This window comes from Drosophila rhopaloa, unplaced genomic scaffold (genome assembly GCF_018152115.1).
Source record: "Drosophila rhopaloa isolate 14029-0021.01 unplaced genomic scaffold, ASM1815211v1 contig_167, whole genome shotgun sequence".
Taxonomy (NCBI): Eukaryota; Metazoa; Arthropoda; class Insecta; order Diptera; family Drosophilidae; genus Drosophila; species Drosophila rhopaloa.
In genome coordinates this window covers 7,945,944-7,968,781 of record NW_025335047.1, presented here as the reverse complement: position 1 = coordinate 7,968,781, position 22,838 = coordinate 7,945,944, and the positions used below count along the sequence as shown (strand labels likewise).

Here is a 22,838-nt window from a genome sequence, read left to right as displayed (position 1 = left end):
ATAAATTACAAATGGCAACAACAGCGAATAAATATCATCAGCAGCCACAAACACTTACTGGAAGCTTTTCGGAAAATAAATCAGTAACATCAAGAAGGCTCCGACGATTTGACACCCAACAAGTGATTTTGTTAAAGTAATAAGAAGTTATAATCTAAAAGAAATAGTTTTTTGTTTTTCAATGTTAAGAACTATTATATTTGAAACACGATATCATATAAATGAATGCCTAAACTAAAGTATTTTAAACCATTTTTTACACATTAAAGTTTTAGAATTTAATAAAGTTTTTAAGAAATGAAAAAGATTTTCTCATTACGGTAAACAAATATGACGCGTTATTACAAGGGTACTAAAAAAGACAACGAAGATGAAACCCCAATCGCCTTTGCAGAAATTAAGTTTTTAATTTGTATTAAAAACATGCCGAATTAACAATTTCATAAAGTGCGAACTGTGAAAGCTTCAATCACTTTCATTACAATCGGCATTATTATTTTAGGCAATCAGACCGTCAGGCCTGTGTTTATATTTATATTTTGATGTCCAATTCAATCTCGATTTTGTTTATTTTACATGGCTTAGAACAACAAACAGTAGCACATGATATACACATTATTAAACATCGTCCGTATATGGAGATATGCTGTCGAAGCTCAAGGGACAATGGCTGTGCATGATTTGTTCGCAGTTCTCTTCCCGGAGATGCGGCATATGTCGCTTGTCGTGCTCATCCAGACTGCAATTAAACAATGTATATGCGCGGGATAATTAATATTATATTTGTTTTTAACAAACACTTACGTAAATACGTATTTTAATAGCTTAAACAGAAAGCCCTGGCCATGATCGCCAGCCAGGGCGGTGCAATAGGCCTTCAGAACACAAGCCCGTCCATCCAAGCCACTTCGATCGATCAGCTCGTGGAGCAATTCGTAGGTGTCCCTGCGAAAGGGTCTGTTCTCCCTCTTGACCAACACCGGGGTATTGGCTCGGAAGCCATAACCATGGGCCCACACAACTGGCGATTTGATCACATTGTTCTTGGCATTAACGCGGAACTTAAAAGTGGAATAAAAGCTTAGCTATAAGTAACTTCTAAGGTCTTTCCATTTCTAAAAAAGTCTTAACTGCCAAAAAAAAGCTAACCCAAATTTTAGTAAACGGTTTTGTTGAAGTCTATTTCAAAACTTCTTTACCGGTTAATATCAATTTTGGGATTAAGCTATAATTTTTCAGTTAAGGCTTAATAAGTTACCCACAAATATGCGAGTGGTCTCTATAATATCCAGATATCGCTTCGCTCGACTGTGAACAATTGTAGAATTTTGATCTTGGCCCGACACCAAAGCGAGGAAAGTGAGAAGTAGGCCCAACTGAACCGTGACCATTGTAACCGATGTAAGAACTCAACTAACAGAGCAGAACAGAAATCTATAGAGCTGTCATACACAACGAGGCAAGAAAGTTCTTTTGGTGAATTAAAACTGGTTTGCTTTTGTTCTTAGACCTATCAGAACAGTGCTAATTAATGACAAACTTTGTTCTACTTAAACTGGAAAATGGAGTATGTGATCGACTTACCTGAATATCAATTTCAGCACTTTAAAGAGCATTCCGCTCTTTTGTTTGGGCTTATCCACATCGTTTAAAACCGTGCAGAACGATTTCAGCATGCAAGCGCGGCCATCGAAGCCGTGTCTGTTCGTAAAAAATATTGTTAATAAGAAAATTTGTTTTTTATAGAATAAATGCCTAGATTTGGATCTAAAAACATGTTGTTTTTCAACAGAATATATATTTTGATAATGGTGTGTTTTTACTGAAAAATATTGATCATTTTAATATCTATCGAATTTGAATATAGAAAGTATTGATTTGAATATAAGCTTATAAAAATGTTTTAATAGCAAGACTACAATTTAGAGAAATATAAGAATTACGTAATCAAATTTAAGCACCGAAATATTACTGAACTTGAAAAGGAACTTACCCATCCAGAGCGGTCTCCAGCTTGGAGAAGAGGTCCCGCTTGAAGAGGCGAAAGAATACCGCATTATCCTTCTTCTGCTCCTCGATGGAGGGGAATGGGTAATTGGCGCGGAAGCCATAGCCGTAGGCGTACAGCGCGTTGATTTTCCACAGATTGTTCTTGCCGTTGGTACGCCACTGCGGGGAATCGAAGGGCCGGTGATTGGGAGCCAATTAAAACTGGATACCATACGCACCGACATACGTGATCCCTTGCTGAATTGGAGGTAACGCTTGCCCCGCCGCAGAATCCTTGTGGCATTGTTGGTGCTGGATTCGTAGTCGGAACTGGGACTATAGTTGGTCATGGGACTGGAGCTGAGGCTGGGAGTGTCAATATGTTTGGGCAGAGTGCTGAGTACCTCCATATTGTCAATGGGTTGAGTCAACGGAGGATTGGATGACAGGATGGGCACCACCTGCACCAACTGCAGCATCAGCAGCGCCTTTGCCGTCAGGTGAGTCATCATGTTGAATGTTCTAAAGACCACTAATTAATACTTATAGCTGAGATGGATTTTCCCGAAACCACTTCAGTTATGAATTTTTTTCCGGTTTAATTTCCACTCATATTGTTCGGGGCCCGCTTGTGTCCAGTTCCAGTTCCCCTTGGCTACTGATATAAGCTCGGATATATTTAATCTGGCTCACATAAATACGAGAGCCAAAAAGAGGAGCAAACAAAACAAACAAAGAATTTTTTCTTGATGCTTTGTTGTTACTGCTGGCGTTGCTTATTTATTTATTGCTCTGTGTGATTCGGTGACATTTCGTGTCTTGGCCATTGCCACTCGTCCATTCCGTCCTGCTCTGGAATTCTAGTTCTGGACATGACATTTACTTGTTAACACTTTTCTCTCCATCTTTCACCGAGCTGCTTCTGGCACAGAACTCTTGTTGACATCCACAATTTCCCCGTTTACCATTATAAATGAGGCCAGCGGAGCATTCGGATGAGGTGTGAGCACCTGGAAATGGGGTTTGCGGTGAGGGAGCTAAAGTTTAGCAGGAATTTATGGTAATATAAAGGTTTTAAATCAATATATATTATAAATATTTATTTAGGTCTTTATGGGTTATTAAAATATATTAAAATGGAAACATAGTCTTTTAATTAAATTATACTTCATACTATTTTCCATTGTTTTATTTTAATACTTCATAGTAATAATAATATAATTTGTGTGCCTGAATCTAATGCCAACAATTTTAATATCTATCATTAAACTATCATTACTCAAACTATTCCTAAGCCCCATAAAGTGTCCAATTATAACTATTATCGCATAGTTTTTCGCCTGTTTATTGTTTTATCGAATTCAATTCAGATATCGGGAATATGGCCCATGGCCAAATTGAAAATTTATGGCGCACATATTTCCAAAACCCAAATGGATGCTGTTATTGGTAAATAGTCATAAATATTTCGGCCTGCCACTTAATTTTCACTCAGAAACAATGCTGTGTCATTTTCCGTCTTGATTGAATTGAGTTTTCGAAACACCGACAATGAGAAAAGTCAGATAAAGTTTGGCCAACATATATTTATTTCGTTTAAATTGAAGTCAGTTTGCCATTGGCAGAATGATAATGATGGGCAAGGAGGTGTCAGGAGATGGACTTGCACATCAGTCAGCTGGAGTCGGCTCACAGACATCATCAATTCCTTGCAGCTGGGCAGAAGATATATGAAGTGTCATTTTTAACCTAGCTCAACAAGTGCCCTTTTGCCTTGCCCCATTTTCCCCGGGAAATGGAGGTGGACAGAGTTGACATTTAAAAAAAATTTGATGCGAAACGTGTTTAAGTATCGAGAATTTATTATGCGTAATAATTTTTCGGCGGGGTCGTGTACTTTCCAAAGGCCAGTTCCAACAATGAGAAGTGGCAGTTGTACTGGGTGCAGTCGTCGCTGTGGGCATTCCTATACGCCTGGTCGTAGTGGACTATATCCGAGTTCTCGTGCAGTTCCCTTGTGAAAATTCTCTGCTTCGGCAGGCTGCAGATAAAGTTATCGAAAATATTAAGTATTAAATAGGTTTTAAATTTCCATGGTTATTTTTGCTCACCTGAATATAGTACGAAGCATTTCGCCAACCATGCTCATCTTGGTGCGCTGAAAGTACTGACGACTCTCGCAGAGGGTTCTCAAAATGCAGTCACGTCCATTATATCCCATGCTTAAAGAAATATAAGGAAAGATTAAGGTCAATTATACAAAGAAAGGTGCCACAAAAACTATATCCAAATACATGTATTTAAAAGTAGACAGTGGAATAACTAATGTAACTCCGGATTCAAAATATTTGGTATTTAGTATTTCAAACTCATAGTTAGTCCCCAATGACATAACATAACATGCAAAAGAATTTTCCATAAAATTTCATAGGTCTGACAGCAAACTTCCTTGTCTTCCCACTGCTTTAAATATATTTTAGTAATAAATTTAGTTGATTAATTTTTAAAAACACTGCTATTTAAGGCAGGGCTCTAGCTATGATTTAATAAATCCTCCGTACTTATCCACAATGGTCTCAATCTTTTGGTATATGGCGCTCCTGGACCTTCTCCGCAGGACAGCGGGTGCCACGGGATGTGTGGAAAATCCGTGCAAACTCTGAAGGACCCACGAGGTGTTGGGCAGGTCGTAGGCCACTCCCCAATTCAGGCCGAAACTGTTGTAGCCGTAATACGGATTGCCAATGATGCCCACGGTGAAGCAGACGGCAACCTGATCAAGGACACGTTGACAAAGGACTCTCTGGAGAGGGAGGAGGAGGTGGAGGAGTAGGGGGGATTGGGCGGGATGAGCCACAACATACGGAAAGCGAGGAGCCCTCCGGGAAACTGAGATAACGCTTCGGACGACTGAGCACTCGCTGCCACCGCCGGTGGTGCAACAGCTGGGAGGATGTAACCAGAGCCGAGGACTCGGATGGAGTGGAGTCGTCTGCACGTTCCATCATAGTCATCAATGTTGGCGGCGACCATAAATCATGGCTGACATTACCCGGAAAAAACGAGGGAGCGGCGACAGTAAAAGAGGGCGTTGCATTTGTCGTTGCAATTAAATCGTAAATCAAAAACTTTGCAACAATTAAACGATAATTAAACAATACGGAGGTCGCGTAAATCATGGCGGCAAGCAACGTGGCACGTGCCACTCTCGGATGCGACTGAAAACTGCAACTGCTCACAGCAAACAGTACGGGGAAACTGCAGATGAAAGCTCTCTTTTCTGCCAAGACAATGCAATAAATGGGCAGTTGTGGGGGGCCAAAGGAAAATTGCCAAAGTGCAAATGTGTCAATTGTCCGTTAACGTTTAGAATGCTCTTCAGACACTTGCAGCAGTCACGTTTACAATAAACATGGCACCGACCCAAAAGGTCGATGGGCCGGGGATGGGGAGTGCAAGGGGGCGGCCAAGACAGGCGCTGCAACTTAATTGAATTGCCTGTGCCGACACTTGCAACAGCACCTCCATCTCCCTCTCCACTTGCACCTCCACCTCCACCTGCACCTGTCGATGCCATGCGAAAGGTCGAACTGCCTCCACAAAGTCAAAGATGCGATGACAGAGATCGATGGGCTTGGTCGGCAATGCCTTGCCATATTTGCCAACTTCGCCGCACAGTGTGAATAACTTGCAACATAAGTTTACTCCTCGAGTAACTGGGTTTCCAAACGTCTTTCTAAAGAGAAGTTTTACTTATGTTAATACCATTAAAAAATTTATTATCAAACAATTAACTAAATAAATTTTCTCTAGGAAAATTAATTCATTTGTTGTGTTAAGCTATATTTTGAAAATTAACCAAAATTTAACATATTTTGTATAAGACTGATTTCCGGACTTTTAATGTTGGCAAAAAAAAGTTTTTTTTCTCAGAAACAAAAACACTTTTGCTCTTTTAAGATCTAGTTTATCTCATCTTAAAGGATCTTCAATAACTGCAAGCTCTTTGGAATGAAAATGTGTGATCTATATTCGAATATTTTCTTAAGTTTACATTTTGGAGGAAATTCAAACTTAAAAACTAAAATATAATTAAATATTTCAATATTTGGAAAATCCTAAACTTATATTAGATTGATTGCTGTGCCATGATGAACCATTTGAAGGAGTTTCACAGACGATAGTATTATTTCCAGGGATTGTTTCATTTAGGGGCGGAATAACTTTTTAGTCCTCCCTCCGCCGCAATGACAGTGGCGCCTGTCAACTCGAATCCTGTGGCCTGGGAGACAGGCGGACAAACAAACAAACAACTTCATTAACCCCATAGGGCATATATCGCATACACAAGGACTCCCACTAGCACATACGTATGCGAATCCGCATGGTGTATGTATATCCCGACACATCGGATAGAGGCAATTGAGGCCTGGGAAGGCGCTTAGCTGACCCATTAGAGGGAGAGGAGTGGGTCGTAAACCAGAAGAGCCAATGCCAAAAGTCAGGGGCAAAATTGCCGGGCATCAATTGTGGGACGCTAAGCAAAACAGACAATCGAAAAGCGAAACCAATCGAGGGAAAACAATCATGAAACACAAGACGGGCGCACATACAAAACACACACCGAATTCCCGACACGTGAAGCTAAGGTCAAAGCCAGGGGAAAATCCGAGGCAGATGCCAAAGGAAAAGCCGGTCGAAGGACAAATATGGTAACTTTTTGACGACCACTTGAAGCTTAGCCGGGCTCTGGAATTGAGGCAGAAATTCGAAAGGGAGCCCAAGTCCTTTGATTACCATGACAACGCCCGTCACTGTATCTCGGTATCCCGTATCCTGTATCCCTATCGGGATGTGTGTGTGTGTGTGCTGCTCGTTGATAAGACATTTTACAGATTGCAGATAGTTTAACGGCGCCCACCACATAACTCTCCCCCAATTACGGCCTAATTTGTTATGCATTTTTCGCATTGGCTCCAAGTTAAAGTTGCCGAACCGCAGACTTCGACTCACACTCGTCCTCTACGGATATTAAACTATTTCCGAAGCATACAAAAAGCCAATTTAAATGCTAATATAAAATACCAACATTTTATTATTATGCCATGAGCACGCATCCCCGAGTAGGGCGGCCATGGAGCGGTGGGCGTGGCAGGGTAGGGCATGGTAGGGACAACGACCACTTCGGGTGCGAAGTCGTCTTGGTCGCACTGTGCGTGATAAGCCAAGTGGCTTGGCTGAATTTGGCAGCAGAAAAAGGCCGTTGAGTTGGGGAACCAGTCTCTTGAACCATTTAAAGTATCTACATATGAGTGGGAGCATACTTCTGTGCTTGGTACAGTGCGATTCGAAAATGAAATGATAACAAGCCATAAATCAGTGAAAGTTTTTTCTTTTACGTAAGTTTAAGAAGCTGTGTCAACTGATAGGTCTTTAAAACAAAAAAGGTTATGAATTACAAAAGCTCAAGCACTTTAAAATTTATAAAGATGTGTTTACAAATAGCAGCGAGTATTAAAGGTTTTCATTTGTTTGTTTAGTTTGACTTGCTATTATGAGACCAACTTTAATATAGTATTTAAATTGGATCATTGTTTAGCGAAATCCAAACCCACACTTCAATCCCAATTCGTAGGATACCAAACGTTTTAAAATATTATTTGTCAGATGTTGTCATATAGGAATAGTTCCAGCTTAGCCAAATCCCAGATGGTATCATTTGTGTGAATTTCCACCCACACCAATTGACTTCAGATGGTCAAGTGCCGGTGAACCATGAGTCCCGACCCACTCACCTGTCTATCATTGTCTCCAGGCGACCGTAGAGCTCACGTCGATGTCTGCGCTTGATTTGCGCCTTGGCCGACTTCTTTGTGGTCCAGCCGTGGGCATTCTGCACCACCCAGGTGACATTGGGCAGGTCGTAGGCAACACCCCAATTGATGCCCAAACTGAGGTACAGCAGGTTGGGGTTGCCGATGACACCCGTGGTCAGACAGACAGCGCCCTGAAACACGGCCACAAAATATTGATTCTTAGGAAATGTTGTTTGATTTGTTTTAAAGAACTTCCGTCGATATCAAACGGACTTATTTGGTTTTTCTTTGAATCGTCTGCTATTGCTTTTTTAACTTTGATAGTTTCAAATTGAGCGTTGTTCAAGTTTAAATAAAACATATAAATTATAGTACTTCTAAATGTCTTAGGATTTAAAAACTAGAAATAGGTTCATATAAAATTTGAATTCTTGCAGAAAGGTTGCAATGCGTTTCATCTGGATGATATTTAGGCGGTGAGAAAATCCAAATAAATATATGATATTGAAAAGATAATAAATTTTATTTACTAATTTTCTACTGTGCAGAACGAATGGCTTGTTGCCCCATTGTTCGTGGGTTCGTTGACTCACCGAAGCTGATGAACCCTGGGGAAAGGCCACAAAGCGCTTGCCTCTCGAGAGTTTCCGCTGCGACGATGGGGCCGCATGCGGTGTCAGTGGGTCCTGGTCGAAGTCCCGGTCGAAGTCCTGTTCTCCCTGGGCGGCGAGTCCTGGCGGAGTCAGCGTGGTGGCATTGTTGACTTTGCCAGCTTCGTGACTCGTCGCCGGCGGAGCAAATTCATCCAGAGAGTTGCCCTGGCATTCGCCCAAGAGCCATGCCGTGAGCAGTAACGTCAGCCAAGTTTCAGACATCTTTCTAACTGATTCAAATTTTCGGCTCTTGATTTCTCCATAATTCGATCATCTTTTTGTCTTAGCGTTCTATCGAAATGGCAACTTGTTAATTGAATTAGAGTCCGGCCAAGTGACCCCTTTATGAACTAATGTCTTGGCCAAATAGCTGCTTGCAAAGCGGTCAAGACACGCTCCGGACCAAATTGAAGAGGCACGCGAATGGAATTGGAACTTAACCACTCGTTCAATCTGGAGTTTACTGTCTGGTTCTTTAGTGCTACGCCGGTCGCCGCAGGCTTCGCTATGGAAATTTTAATTTGGTTTAGACTGGTCTTCTTCGCCTTTTTGGTGACTTCAACGTTGGCAGGCAATGGAACGGATCTCCTTAAGTCCAATTCGAACTCCGGCAGTAGAGGAGTAACCTATATGCACGATAAGATTCACCTATTACATCGCCAAAAGCGATGGCTAACCTTTGAACTGGGTTCTGCAATGACGGTAAGTTGAACTCTTAAAGGGTATTCCCCTTTTCCCTTGAATTATAATGTGGAAGGAATTATTGGGCTTATCGGCTTTCTGTGTAAAATGAAAGTCTTAGAAGCGGATTCTTATTCTTATCAAAAATGTTCAAAAACTTTGTTGACTTCAGAATAAAGTGTATAATTTAATTGATTTCAATCATGTTAACTGTTTTTTGGTTGGACACAGCTCACAGCCAATTGCGCCAAGGCCGTTCTGGACACCATACCCAGAGGATTACTTTGGCTGGCTGAGATCACGAGCCTTTATGAGTTACCGGCAGCCATTGAAGATTGGATACCACGGCATGTAGGCAAGCCAAAGGTGAAACCTCCACCTCCTCCTCCACCACCACCTCCACCACCACCACCTCCACCACCGCCACCACCATCAGCGCTTGGATCCCCAGTTGGGTTTCAACCACAGCCCGTGATTGTGCCTCTAAATCCCGCGGATCCCATCCAGTCCTTTTACTTTGCCTACCCGCAAGGCATTCCCACCTTGAGTCGTCGGAAGTCCTATTCGCAGCAAATGCAAATGGGATGTCCAGCCTCGCACTTGGTTAAGGATATGTATGGGACCTACTACTGCCGACCCTCTGCCATGTCCCGCAGGCTTAGACGAGAGCTCGAGAGCCAGGGAACCACAGTGATCAACCAGGCGCAGAGTCCGCACGGCATGCTCTTCGACATCGTGTCCATAATGTCCACCATGTGAGTACGCACAATTGAAAAGTTTTGCTTTGCAGAAAAGTATCCAAAAGCTACAATTCTAAGCCAAAAAATTTTCTTACAGAAATCCGATTTCAAAGAGGCATACCTCAAAATGATCTGCATTTAAATTTACATTTTTATTTTTGGATCGATTTTTTGTCATATTTATGAGCCCCTTTCCAAATTTTCGAAAAATGAGGTTGTCGAAAAGGGTCCAAAACCTGCCATCTGAGCTCATAACTTTTCTTACATAAATCCGATTTCAAAGTGGCATATCTCTAATTGATGGTGGTTTGATTCTCTAAAAATCTGCATTTAAATTTTAATTTGTATATTTGGGTGGGAAAAAACCTTCCGAAATTAGCTTCAGTTTTTTTTTTTTTTATATAAACTTAGTTATGATTTTTTTTTTGATTTAAGTTTTATTTATTTAAAGTTTTGGTTAAGTTTACTGAAAGTGGAGACGATAATGTCCGTGACTCAATTTTGACTCCTTAGATATAATGTAATGAGTAAAGTAACACAATTTGTTAAAGATATGCACCCTGACCTGTTCACTTTCCCCCACGCAGGTTTAATTACCAGCCCAGCTACTGCATCATGCGGACCCTGTGCGAGGCGCGTCATCTGCTGGCTCCGCCGGGCTTAACGCTCTTCCACGATATCTTCCGCATCATGCTGCGCTACGTGCATCCGGAGATAGCCCATAAGCCCAAGTATCGGGAGGCCTTCACCGCCGGCCACTCGCTCCACGAATGCGCCAGTTTGTACGGACCGCATTGTCGGCAGAGTTTTTTGCTGCTCATCAGCGAACGATTCCAAGAGAAAAACGCGCGTTGATTAAATAAAAGCGAAATAAGGAAAACACGTCAATGAATTTATCGAACTGCGCCGACCAGCAGGGCGCCAGCAAACTGCTATGACACACTACATAAAGTTAATGGATTGCGATGTATGTTCAATTTAATTGTAATAAACGCATTCCTTGTGGGGATTCTATGGAAATCGAGCGATTTCAGCAATTTTGGAGTTAATTGGTCGGTATGTAAATTCCAATAATTAAAATCGAAGACAGGTACAAACATTTTGGAGCACACAGATCCTTATAGATAAGTTATTAATTTAATAAATACTTGCTACTGACAAACTCCCTTAACTGGCTGCTCAAATTATTTAGCTTAATTTCAAGGGGCTTATTGAGCTTGTAATGCTGTTAAAAAAATCGATACTCATGCGTTAAGCTTTTACAAATTCTGTAATATTGCCACAGTTCAAACAATAAGTACAAACAAAAATGCATGAATAAATTGATGAGAGAAAAAAATATATTTTATTGTGCGACATGCCAAAAAGTTGAATGGAAATTAAGTAAATACTCGTACATCGGCAGTTTTATTGACAATTTTTTCGGTCATTTTGTGGTGCGCTTCAATGAAATGTAGAGCGCATGTGGGTTCATTTGTTGTCATGAACGGGAGGCCAAAAAAATGATTATTTACGGATACCGTCTCAAAACTAAATACCAAAGCTATAATAATGCCATAAATGCATTTTCAATCAGCAAAGGGTATGGACATATTGATGGATCCCATCGTGCATGCAATTCCCTCTCCAGGGATCTGCACTGGCAATTCCATAATTTGTGCTGTTTGTTTTTCGCTCCACAATGCTGACAATTGGACTGGAAGTGGAAACAAAACAAGAGTATTTCCCACTGTTGACAGAAATTTACATGCTACAGCAATCAGAGTTGGCCGTGTTGACAACCGATGGGCAAGAGGGATGTGGGGGGGGCAGATGAGAAGGGGACCACCAACAATGGGTACTTGTTAAAAGCAGACTTTACAGGCAGCCGCTAATCAGTGCAATCAACAGAGCACTTGAGCTAATAAGCCGCCAAAGCGGATGGTTCGGTTTCGGGCCACTATTCAGTTACCAACGGAACGTTCTACCGACAGCATGAGGCTCTTCTCCCCCACTTGCCACTTTAGTTTTGTGGCATTATGCCTCCTGGCCGTGTCACAGGTGCAGGAGGTGCAATCCCAGGAGGTTTCCCCGACACCAGATGCAAATGCCACACGGGCGGTGACGAAAGTTTTGCGCCGGCAAAAGCGTTATCTGGCTTTTCCGGAGGGCTCTTCGGTTTCGGTGTGAGTGTGATTTGGCCTATTCAGTGGCTAGTTGGTAACAGGGCTCTAATGGTGACCCATCCTGCAGGGAGCTATATGCATGACGATCGGCATGATTGGCAACCCCGATGTGGACTATCTCAGCTGGGCGGTCAACTGGGGCGTGGCCTACGATCTGCCCAACCATCAGTGGGTCATCCAGCACGCCCACGGACTGAACGCCACCCTGGCCAAGGACACCATCAAGCGCCGCTCCCGACGAGCCTTCTACGACGAGGTGCAGTCCTTATTTAACAAGTGAGTGGTATCTAAATGTCACAGATAAGTTAGCCTTAATAAAGGAGTTTTTAATGCGGATTCTTCAATGTCATGCTAAGTTTTTACTTTGAGTTAAATTGCTCTTTCGGATACTTGAAAAATATTATTTAATATTTTCTTTTAGATTGTTACTAATTGGTTTAAACACAAAAAAGAGACTGGGGAAATGTTAATATCCACATTTTTTCATTACCTTTTTGGTAATCATTAATTTTTTGCCCATTCATCAATAAATATTAATGCCACTCTTTGTGATTTTTTCAGCATGGGATTTAATGGTCGCTCGTGCGTGGCTCGAGCTCTTTGCGAGAGTGCCAGGTTCATGCTGCCGCCCCAGCAACGCGGTAATATGTTGCAGGAGTTGGTCAGGACTGTCTTCAGTCTGCCCTCCACTCCAGTGACTGCCCACGAGCCCCAGGCTCATCACCAGTACGATCGGATCTACCGGCGATCCAAGCGGAATTCCCGCGAGTGCCATGAAATCTATCCGGACTGCCAGTTCTCACTGTTGGCTTTGGCTTTGGGAAAATATATGGCAGCCACTACCACAAAGTTTAGTTCATTTAACTATATGTGAACACCCGAAAAACTGGATTAAAAAATAAATTATAAAGGCTGGATTTTAAGCGCGTTCTATGGGGTGGACAAATGAATTAGTTGTAGAGCATTAAATACACAGGTGAAAAGAGGCTCAAGTTTATTTAATTTTAGAAAATATTTCAGAAATATTAAAAGCAAATAAGTTATGGTAGAACCTGCCATCTCTAGCCCCTTACCTCAAAAAAATATTTCCAAATAAAAGTCAGGATAAGTTTTTTTAAAACAAATTATTTTCATTCTTCTTTATTTAATAACGCGTAACATTTATTTATATAGTAATTGTTTTCTTTTAATGTGTTGTCGTTTTTTTAATTGTTTTCAATTTTAGTGTTATTTTTCGCAATTGTTGCTATTATTTCAATTTGTTTTGCGTTTAGCTTAAGTTCGTTATTTAGTGTCTTACATTTAAATTGTTAATGCATTTCTTGTTTTATATTGTTGTGTTAGTCAACATATTCATTTTTCTTCTATCGACTTTGTTAATTTTTTTTTTTTTTTTTTTTAGTTTGTTATGATCTGTTAATTTTTGATCAATTTTTAATGTTCAATTGTTTGCTTGCTGGCTGCGCGTGAGTGTAATTTATTTAGTTTCGGTTTGTTATGTAATATGTTTGCAGTTTTGTTGTTCAAGAGAGTTTCGAATATATATTTATAATATATATAGTTATTTTATATATATTTACGCATGTATTTGTTATGTGAAATGTAAATGCAACGCTTTTCCGGTTAAGTTTAAGTATTGTGTCACATTTATTTGAATTACTGATGCACAAATTTTCCATGTACCTTCTCTTTAGGTTGCTTGTTGCTGATCTTGCATTGGTTTGCAGTGTCAAAGTTAGCTTAGCCTATTCTTAGTTGCAAGTATTTTACATAAATTGTTTATGGATTATCGTAACTTAGCTTACTTACGTTATGCGATTCCATTTAACTAAATTTTCAATTTAGTCAAAATTGATTTTTGTGTAGAATTTTTAGTGAGCGCTTGGGACGCCTAACTAAATGTTTAGACATACTTGTAATTATATCTGGCTTTAGTTTACTGCGTATATGTATGTATATTTATTATTAATACATTTGGTTTTAGTTTCCTTTTTTTTTTTTTGAGCAAATTGTCGTTAGTTTAGCCCGTGGGCGTTTTACCTTTAACTTTAATATTCGTGGTGTTGTTTTCCCCAGTGAGTTGCAAGACTTTAAGATTTGCCATTTTCTTTGATTTGTTTTGAGTTAAAAATCTTGACGCTAAAATTTACTTTTGGTTTTCATATCTTGATCGAACGAATTTAAAGAAAATATACACAAAACTTGCAACGGAAGCACTTAATCCTAACGGCACCTAACAGTTAATACAAAAAATATACATATGGGTGTATATGCATAATGTATACCTCTAAGTACTATATACTCTCAAATATATAGTTAGTATAACTGTTACATACTCGGGTGATTTATAGCATATGAATTTACACATTTGATTTTTGCTTTATCTCGCACACACACACATGCAATGCCTTTCACACGGATTCATACGAAACGCATACATACAAGCATTAAATATTTGAGTATTTTCGTGGATCAGTGTGTGAGTAAGTCTGAGAGTGTGTGTGTGTTTTGTGCTGCTTGCAAATCTGCGAATTTATGATGTCAACGATTCGAAAACCTCCTGAAAATTTGTTGTTTATGGAATTTTCGGGAGTGCCACAGAAATCGCTGGAAAAGCTTGAGTTTTAATTTTCAATATCCAATCCAAATTAATCATTGCATACTACAAGACACCTTAATAAATGTTTTTAAGTCACCAGCGATTTCTGTGCTACCCTTAATAATTGAGAATAGTAAAAACGCAAGGTCCTAAAAATTGTTTTTGCCTTTACTCTGAAGAAATATTTTACAAAAGTAGTCTGGTTTTCCATTTGTACGTAAGAAAGCAATAAATGGCTGCTATAAATCATGAAGAAAATGCTAATTGCTCTGAAATGTGTTCTTTTGTGTCAGTGTCTAAATTTGCTAGCTGTCATTGAAACCGTTTTTAATGAATTAATTTATGTATTTGTTGATTTGCCTCTCTTCTAGACAACTTCATGGAAATTTGTTAGCCAAATCGAATTAAACATTCGGCAACTTTATGTACAAGACGAGCTTTAATGGGACTTGATTGATGTGGTGTGCTTAGAAATTCTGAAGAAGTGTAGTTCATCTATTGTCAGGTACTTGATTAGTTGCTGGTAACCAAAATGGGTCAGAGTTCAAGCGAGAGAGAGAGTGAGGAATACTACGTGTCAACCGATGAAGGTGTTCTCTATGGTTTTCCTATTAGCCCTTAAGAAATGCAATGATTATTCGCTAATTGAGTTTGCAGTGCAGAGTGTGTCTGTTTGTTGGTGTGAGTTTCTATTTGTGTGGGCGTTTGTTCTTTAAACATTTGTTTAATCTTTGCATTAATCAGCTCCACAGTTGCTTCCAATTTGTTTGGTTTATTTGTTTTTCTTTAGCAATACGCAGACTTTGATTCTTGTTGTGTTTGCTACAAAAGACGACCTTTGATTGGAAGACATACGATTTTATGTTTTTTGAATCTCAGGGTCAAGCCGCATATTTATCAAATACCTCAATTTCCTGTTTACATCGTAATTATTTTTCTTTAGTTATTCCACTTTGTTCGTTTTAATATATTTTGTTTAATAACTATTTCGCGTTTAACTAATTATGATATTTGTTAGTGCTAAATGTGAGTGGCCTTAAAATTGTTTTCGTTTTGTTAAAATGAAACACGTTTTAGCCTGGAATGAATGCCCCAATCGAAATGGAAAGCAAAGCGATTTTAACAGGAGTGGTAGAGAAAAATCTCTAGCGATTCGAAATCTCTTAAAAAAGTGTCTAAAGGTTCGATAGAGTCAATAGAATCAAAACTGAAACAAGTCATTGCATTCTTTTAGGCACGTTTTTAAAGTGATTTAAAATCGCCCCTGTACTTATTTTCAACTACACAATTTTAGAGCAATCCTAAAACATCATATAAGGGCAATTCACTCGTCAACCGTTGAGTGGTTTTACTAAATTCCTCAATGATTTTTCTGTGCTTTATCTAAGTTTTGTGACTACACAAGTTCGTTGTCTGCTGTAACTGTAATCGAGAAATGAATTGTACTGGAAATAAATTCTTTTCGCTTGCTGAATGATCGATCAATGATGGATCGGCGGTTGCCTCACAATATTTATTTATATATACAGGTATGTACTGCGTCAACTGTGTAGATGCATTGCTGTGTGTGTGTGTTTGTCTTGTGGTGGTTACTTTAGCTATATACATAGTTATTCGTATGTGGCCTAAATAGTTAGTACTTAGCTTCAATGTTAACTTCGAGCCCCGATCTGCTTGATCTATCCTTACGTGACTAGTTTAAGAGGCCTTTATTCCTCCGCATCGAATCGGCCTTCCATTTCCGTGGACACTCTTCGAAAATTGTTTGCACTTAACTATTTCGTATATCATTATACTCGTACTCGTATCACATATATATGATACATATATGTGTATATTTTCTATATGTTCTATTTGCATTTCCTTTTGTCTTATTTGTGGCAGTATTTAAATTACATGGTTTCTTCTCGATTACCTAAATTAGTTTCTTAATCTTTTTTTTGTATATCAAGCACACTAAACATTTAGCTAGAAACCTAAGAAAAACTTGAACAGAATCGATTCAAAAAGGCAATTCAAAATGTTTGACATTACTAGCATAATATACAGATCAACGTGATTTCTGCCGCTTTTCAATAGCTAAGTTAATTTAATTTATTCGTTAATTTGTATGAATCAATGTGAAAATGAACTGTACAACTATAAGTCCGAGCGATCGTGGGTTGGATCGACGGACCGACTGATTGAGTGATTGAATGAACGATTGTTTGCCTGTTTGTTTGTTCGGGCGGTGCGTGTGTTTGTGTTTGTGTGTGTGCAGGACAAAGGGTGCCCGGCACACTCACACGCCCACACACCCACACAGAGCCAAACCTATTTGTTTATAACCTAAAAACACAACCAATGAGAGCATATACACCTCTATGTATTTGACGTTAATTCGATTTTCCTTCTCGAGTGTCTTCATTTTTCTTCCTTGTGTTTTGCATTATTTGGTAAAACGAGTTATCATTTATTTCTCTATTTATTTAGTTTTTGCTTTAGCGTGTCGATTTCCCAAGTGAAACAATTTACAAAAATGGTTTTTTGTTGAAATGATTTTCATCTAGTTTTTATCTCTTGCAAACAGTTTTATATGTTTTTTTTGTTTCCCAAAGTGACATTAAGTTTCCATATGCATAATGTTTATAGGGGATTTACTCATTTAGTTTTTTTTATTCACAGAAAAGTTACGCCATTTACTTGTCATTAGTTCTTTGTTTTCATTTCGCTTTGCTGCTTTTTTATATATATTAATAGTTGATTGTCTAAAACTATAACAAAATGTTTGTTAAGCTGGAAGTTTTGTACAAAATAGTTTTAAATTAAGGAGCTTACTATAAAGTAGTTGATCTAACAATGCATTAAAACAAAATTTGATCAGCACATTTAAATTATTTGAAAAATTCTTATTAAATAATCATATTTAAAGCCTAAGCAAATTTTAATATAAATATATTGTAATATTTACAGGTCACACCAAAAATGGCTGATCTAGATTGAAGTTTATTTAGACCCCAACAAAACCAAGAACTGAAAGCTAACTGGATTCTTTTTATATAAAAAATATTATATTTTTTCCATTTGGTTATTGCGGGTTGCCTTCTCATTTAAATCATATGTAGTGTTCGGGCTTTTTATTGAATTTGCATTTTGTCCTTTCTGAACAATTTGTTGCTGTCAGTTTTTTGTGTATTTGCCTTGTGTCAGTGGTTTTTCCGTTTTTGCATTTAAAAAGGTGTCATGTGTTGTGTTCCATATTCTATGTATTTATTCGTATTTTGTTTTGTATATATATTTTATTTTTGTTTTCAGACTTTTTTTTATTATTTTATCTTTTCAAAACGGAAGTCGAGAATGTTGTCAAATAGTTTTCGCATTTTTTCCCATTTTTAAAGCAACTTTTTGTGTGTAATTTTTTTAGTTTAAATTTTATAAGCTCAGTTTAATACTTTCAATATATGATGCACAATTATATTTCGATGCTGCGTGTGTGTGTAATGTATGTACGGGTATTTGTGTGAATTTGGTTGCTGTTTTCATTGTTCATTTAATCGTTTAAATTTAAATGTGACATTAGTTTCATTCTAATTTTAGTCCACGCATTTTTATTTAATTACTTGATTTATGATATTTCGACGTGTATTTTATAGGCTTTATATTAATTTTAGTTTAATAGCTAGTTATTTAAAAAATGTTAACTGTTGATTTTTATGCACTTTACATTTTAATACACCTAAAATGGCATTTGCTATTTAGATTTTCCTGTTTAGTTTTCCTCATTTTTATCGCTATGGTGTGATTGTGTCAGTGTTTCTTGTTATGTGTATTAATGGAAAACAATTAAAATAAATAATTAAGTGGGTATTAAAAAGCAAGTTAATATAATTAAATTTCCTGGCAATTTTTACAGACATTTTTAGGCACTACACTTATAAAATGTATTAAATTTGCTATATCCTCTGCCTCTTTCTTTGCTGCACTTTCTCTTCGGCTTTTTCCGTGTGCTTAAACTGTGCCACAATCGTTGGCTTGGAAAACTATTTTAATTAATTCACACTCACAAATGTTGAATATTTTCGATTAGGAATTTTAATTAAACTTTTGCCGGTTCGCACGCACAATGTCTTTTCCAACGGCAGAATCAGCTACATTCAGGCTGCTGGCAACAATGAGCAACACCCAGGCCGCTTGACAACCCTGGCAGGGTGCTCAGGGTCGCCGTTGTCGTTTGTCGCGGCATTCTTTGCTAATAGTTTCTACAGATTTCACTTATGCTTGCCAAGTTCTTGTTGCCATACACTGGATACACATAGAGAAATTCGGTAACATGAAGGTGCCTTGTTATTAACAGATGCTTAACAGATGGCTTAATGTATACGGAGCATCTTCGAAATTTATTTAGAATTTTAAATGACTTTAAATAGAGCCTTAGACCGAATTTGGGAATGTTTCTTTAAATTGTAAATGATCTTTTTAAGATTTTAATTTTTTCTATGTAAGTTTGTATTTGTTTACTCTCAGCTCTTTATTAACTGCTCACACATACCCTTGTGCAGATAGAATGGTAAATTGCATTCCACACTTAATTTGTTGCATGCCTTGCGGTGCCGCCACGCCCTCTTTTGCCACCACCGGCCCATTTTTCGCACCACCTCCGTGAAAATCTGTCGGTGGCTTTTGCTTTTGCATTTGCTTAATGTTTACTGTTCTTGTGGCTCTAGCGGCAAAAACTTTTGCAAAATCAATTAAAAACGCAAAGGCAAAAATGGGAGGGCGAATGGGCGTGGCAGTCAACCTTGTGGCGAGTTTCGTTAGCTTTGGCATTTAAATTAAAGGTGTTTTCAGGGCGGCACCGAGGCTATTGGAATGGCCAGAAACCAGAAGCTAGGACTCGGACCACAGAACTCAGTTCCCAGAAGCCAGCACTCGGAACAGAGAACTCAGAACTCAGAACAGCACTCGCGTGGCCCGTTGAAAGTAATTAAAAAGTTTTATTTTAAATTGAACTTGCCAAAGGTTTCTGAACGTTTCGTATGCTCCGATGAATGCATAATGAGTGCAGGGAACTAAAAAACAGCGGGTTAAAAGAGTGAAGAATGGAGCTGCAAAATAAACATCTGGAGTTGGTGGGGATAACAATCAAAGTCCCGTGAATACGAGTTGCTGGGTGAATGAACGGAATTCTTATTATACGCAATAATATAATTGATTTAAATTGCTTCAAACTATACAAAGTGCTGGCCAAATAGCAATTGGCTTTAGTTATTGTAACTTGTTTTCCTCCGCGTTTGTCTGTTTGTGTGCGTGTTTTTAATTGAAATTGTTTTGTGTTACCGTTGTTATGTGATTCGACTAGCTGCAATCCTATAAATACGTATACGTACTCTATATATATATATAGTATGCTTGCACGATATAATATATTTACGTGTGTGTTGCCAGTGTGGTTAGTAAAAATGTGTGGCTTTAAAAATGTGACGACTCGCTTGTATCAACATTCAACTAAATTTATTTCAGAATTTCGCGCTTCCTACGAACCGATTTTTCGGAATTCGTGTTTTTTTTATGTAATATTAAATTTTATTCAATACTAGATTTGCTTAGCTACGACTAGTTACGACTTATTACCTAATTAAATATAGTTTATCGTATTAATTTTACTTATTTATGCTAAAAATAGATTGGAATTTTATGCATTTTAATTTTACCCATTTAGCGTGGGCGCGATTTTTCTGTGTTTGTTTTTGCTCTGCTAAAAATAATGTGAAAAATATGCACAAATAAATAAACAATTAAAATTGATTTTCTTTTCCATATGTATATTTTGGCACGCACACATTCACGCTGTCTCACACACAAGCATTCGCACTCATGCATTGAACACATGCAGTCAGATTTAAATTTAAAATGCAATTTTAAAACATTTTCATTTGTTTTTCTTGTTTTTGTTGTGTGTTGTGTGGAACTTTAAAACTAAAAGATGTAACAAGGAACTTTTTGGCGCTCAAAAATACAATGTAACTTACAAAACTCCATACTTTTTTTACAACACTGGCCCGAGGATCATTGGGATCCGTAAAACCACCTGAACTTCGACCCACACAATCATACATCGAGTACATCAAAAAACTTACAAACTAAGCTCCGCTTTGCTCCGATCTTGTGGCTTGCGTCGCTATCCAGCACTGTCACGGTTAATCAACACTACATTCCCCTCGCATTACATTACATACATATTTTGATCAACTGCTCCAAAAACTTGCCCTCCATTCGATTGTATCTCATTTCATTTCGCAATGTTCGCTTCACTCGCCTCGTGTTTCTTACGATGGGCTCCATGTGGCATCCGTTTCGTTGGCGCTCCCAACACCACTCACAATACCCTTCACAACACTGCCGATGACACTGCCACTGTCACTGGCGTTGCTGCTGTTAGTGTTGTACAGCGCCGAGGAAATACTCATGGTGTGGCTCATCGTATATTATCCACGATCATCGTCGCGAGCGGCGAACAGGGTCCGCAGCGAGCTGATGATCAGATTCCACCAGCCGGCCGCGAACCCAAGTGGTCGCTATAAGGTGTTATCGCTGCCCATCTTGAGCAGCTCGAACTTCTTCTTGGCAATCTTCGAGTAGAGTATGTCGATCGGCTGCGACTGGTCGTACAAGCTGGGCGCCTGCAGGATAATCAGCGCTGTGCCGACCACGCAAGCGATCGCGAAGATCCACAGAAACATACGATCCAATACCATGGCAACGTACTTCCAGTCCTCCTCCACCTGCAAGGTAAGCAGAGAAAGTCGAGATATGTTGGGGTTAATATCCGTAATATTAAATAAATAAATAAAATTATATAACACATTAGAGTTTTATTAACTAGAGGATCTGTATTTTCGAACTGGTCAAATATATAGTTATTTAAAAATAATATTATTAGTATTCATCTCAATTAAATGAATTTAAAGATATGTTAGGAAACACTTGAAAATTTGTAAAATATATTAGTTCCTTTAATATATATTTCCTCTCTCGCTTTTAACTGACCTTCATTAATCATTTTGCCATTCGAAAACTAATAAAATGGCTTTGGCAGATCTAAATCAGATTTGCGGTTCTGGCTTCGCCAGTTAAATTGAAATGTTCGAGAGTAAACATCGATTTCAGCTGGATGCCACCCACACACAGCCCTCACAACCAATTGCACACACCCAGCAATTCGCCGACAAATGGCAAACTGCTGCTGCAGCAACCGCATGTTGCAAACTCTTCGTATTTGCGCACAAACAACTCAATCACTCAACTCCAAACGGTGGCGACAGACCGATTGCACTTCACTTGGCACCACCAGGACCTCTAGGTCCATAACCAGGACCAGCACTAGCACCACCGTGATCCGAAACAGGATCCGCCAGCGCTATTCTCGTTTACGATTTTTGATTAGAGAGGACGCAGGCAACGTGATTTCACCGGCTCTGGTTAGTTTTTTGGTCTGGGATTTGGGTGGTTTTTACGAGCCGGATGTCGGATCCCTAATACGGGTTATCAAGAGCAGACATAAACACTGTGCCAGACATGCTGGCCAGGTCTGTTTGGGCCCGGTCTGCCTGTTCCAGCTGCGACTGCCAGACAATGATTGCCACTGATTGGACATAGACGGCGAATTCAGCCATTTTCGATTGCGGGTTGTGTGGTTGTTTCACAGCATGGAAAATTAATTACAGCATGGTCATTGCGATTTTTGATTTCCAATTTCAGAGGGCGAGAAAAATTCCATGTGATTTAATATAGAAATAACAGAAGGAGGGTATTTGTGTAATTCGTGTCACTAATCTATTTATTTAAATATTTCAAAAAATGTAATGCATTTTCTTAATTAAAAACTCAGTTAAAGAACTTGGCTTAAGTTCTTATTATGTATTTAATGGAAATATTTATATTACTTTTTAATCTGTAGATTAAATTAAAATGTATAGAAAAAAATGCAAACCCATTAACCCCTTCTTCAAAACAATTTGCATGCTTTAAATCACTAAAATTGCTCCTAAATTCTTAAATTGTATGCATATTATTGGGAAAACTAAAAGAATACAAATAAACTGTCATTTACAATTAGACTGGTCGAATTGTTTTGTATTGGTTTTTAATTTGACATATTAGGCAAGTTAAATTGAAATGTTTTGATCGAAAAAATAAATAAATAAAAATTAAAAGGA

General features: G+C 38.6%; 5 protein-coding genes across 7 annotated transcripts in view; 2 read left to right on the top strand and 3 right to left on the bottom strand.

Moving 5' to 3' along the window:
• Nucleotides 1-490: 490 nt before the first annotated feature.
• Nucleotides 491-2,644, bottom strand: LOC108037845. The gene is given in 6 exon segments (XM_044458580.1): nt 491-739; nt 805-1,085; nt 1,227-1,308; nt 1,585-1,701; nt 1,994-2,169; nt 2,229-2,644. Coding segments are annotated over 6 exon segments (1,050 nt in total). The 5' UTR covers nt 2,502-2,644; the 3' UTR covers nt 491-618.
• A 1,208-nt stretch (nt 2,645-3,852) lies between these two features.
• On the bottom strand, nt 3,853-8,680 carry LOC108037844. Of its 3 annotated transcripts, XM_044458643.1 has the most exons (6): nt 8,399-8,680; nt 7,785-7,996; nt 4,854-5,031; nt 4,551-4,762; nt 4,101-4,211; nt 3,853-4,030 (listed from the first exon to the last, which is right to left on the bottom strand). In XM_044458643.1, exons 1-6 carry the CDS (start codon nt 8,678-8,680, stop codon nt 3,853-3,855), a joined length of 1,173 nt encoding a protein of 390 aa, XP_044314578.1. The 3 variants fall into 3 exon arrangements, with proteins under 3 accessions (XP_044314578.1, XP_016969992.2, XP_016969993.2); XM_017114503.2 differs by lacking the exons at nt 4,551-4,762; nt 4,854-5,031; XM_017114504.2 differs by lacking the exons at nt 4,854-5,031; nt 7,785-7,996.
• A 242-nt stretch (nt 8,681-8,922) lies between these two features.
• LOC108037846 (F-box only protein 11) lies at nt 8,923-10,750 on the top strand. Its single transcript, XM_017114506.1, has 3 exons — nt 8,923-9,160; nt 9,371-9,894; nt 10,467-10,750. Exons 1-3 carry the CDS (start codon nt 8,966-8,968, stop codon nt 10,732-10,734), a joined length of 987 nt encoding a protein of 328 aa, XP_016969995.1. The 5' UTR covers nt 8,923-8,965; the 3' UTR covers nt 10,735-10,750.
• Nucleotides 10,751-11,848: 1,098 nt separating this feature from the next.
• LOC108037843 lies at nt 11,849-13,020 on the top strand. Its single transcript, XM_044458647.1, has 3 exons — nt 11,849-12,042; nt 12,112-12,320; nt 12,606-13,020. The coding sequence occupies exons 1-3, from the start codon at nt 11,854-11,856 to the stop codon at nt 12,916-12,918; spliced, it is 711 nt and encodes a 236-aa protein (XP_044314582.1). The 5' UTR covers nt 11,849-11,853; the 3' UTR covers nt 12,919-13,020.
• Nucleotides 13,021-13,234: 214 nt separating this feature from the next.
• Nucleotides 13,235-22,838, bottom strand: part of LOC108037847 (acetylcholine receptor subunit alpha-like 1) — a 68,371-nt gene continuing 58,767 nt past the window's right edge. Inside the window, exon 10 of the mRNA XM_044458639.1 lies at nt 13,235-21,404. Within this exon, the coding sequence (XP_044314574.1) occupies nt 21,198-21,404 (207 nt within the window). The 3' untranslated portion in view covers nt 13,235-21,197. The remainder of the gene's footprint in view (nt 21,405-22,838) is intronic.

Excerpts from the sequence above, each read along its gene's own strand:
- LOC108037844 (XM_044458643.1), bottom strand. The coding sequence starts at position 8,680 with ATGTCTGAAACTTGGCTGACGTTACTGCTCACGGCATGGCTCTTGGGC. Across the intron at positions 7,997-8,398 it reads CCCAGGGTTCATCAGCTTCG|GGCGCTGTCTGTCTGACCAC; the intron begins GTGAGTCAACGA and ends GCCGTGTTTCAG. Across the intron at positions 5,032-7,784 it reads CTGGAGACAATGATAGACAG|CCATGATTTATGGTCGCCGC; the intron begins GTGAGTGGGTCG and ends GGGTAATGTCAG.
- LOC108037846 (XM_017114506.1), top strand. The coding sequence starts at position 8,966 with ATGGAAATTTTAATTTGGTTTAGACTGGTCTTCTTCGCCTTTTTGGTG. Across the intron at positions 9,161-9,370 it reads AACTGGGTTCTGCAATGACG|CTCACAGCCAATTGCGCCAA; the intron begins GTAAGTTGAACT and ends GGTTGGACACAG. Across the intron at positions 9,895-10,466 it reads GTGTCCATAATGTCCACCAT|GTTTAATTACCAGCCCAGCT; the intron begins GTGAGTACGCAC and ends TCCCCCACGCAG.
- LOC108037843 (XM_044458647.1), top strand. The coding sequence starts at position 11,854 with ATGAGGCTCTTCTCCCCCACTTGCCACTTTAGTTTTGTGGCATTATGC. Across the intron at positions 12,043-12,111 it reads CGGAGGGCTCTTCGGTTTCG|GGAGCTATATGCATGACGAT; the intron begins GTGTGAGTGTGA and ends CCCATCCTGCAG. Across the intron at positions 12,321-12,605 it reads GTGCAGTCCTTATTTAACAA|CATGGGATTTAATGGTCGCT; the intron begins GTGAGTGGTATC and ends TGATTTTTTCAG.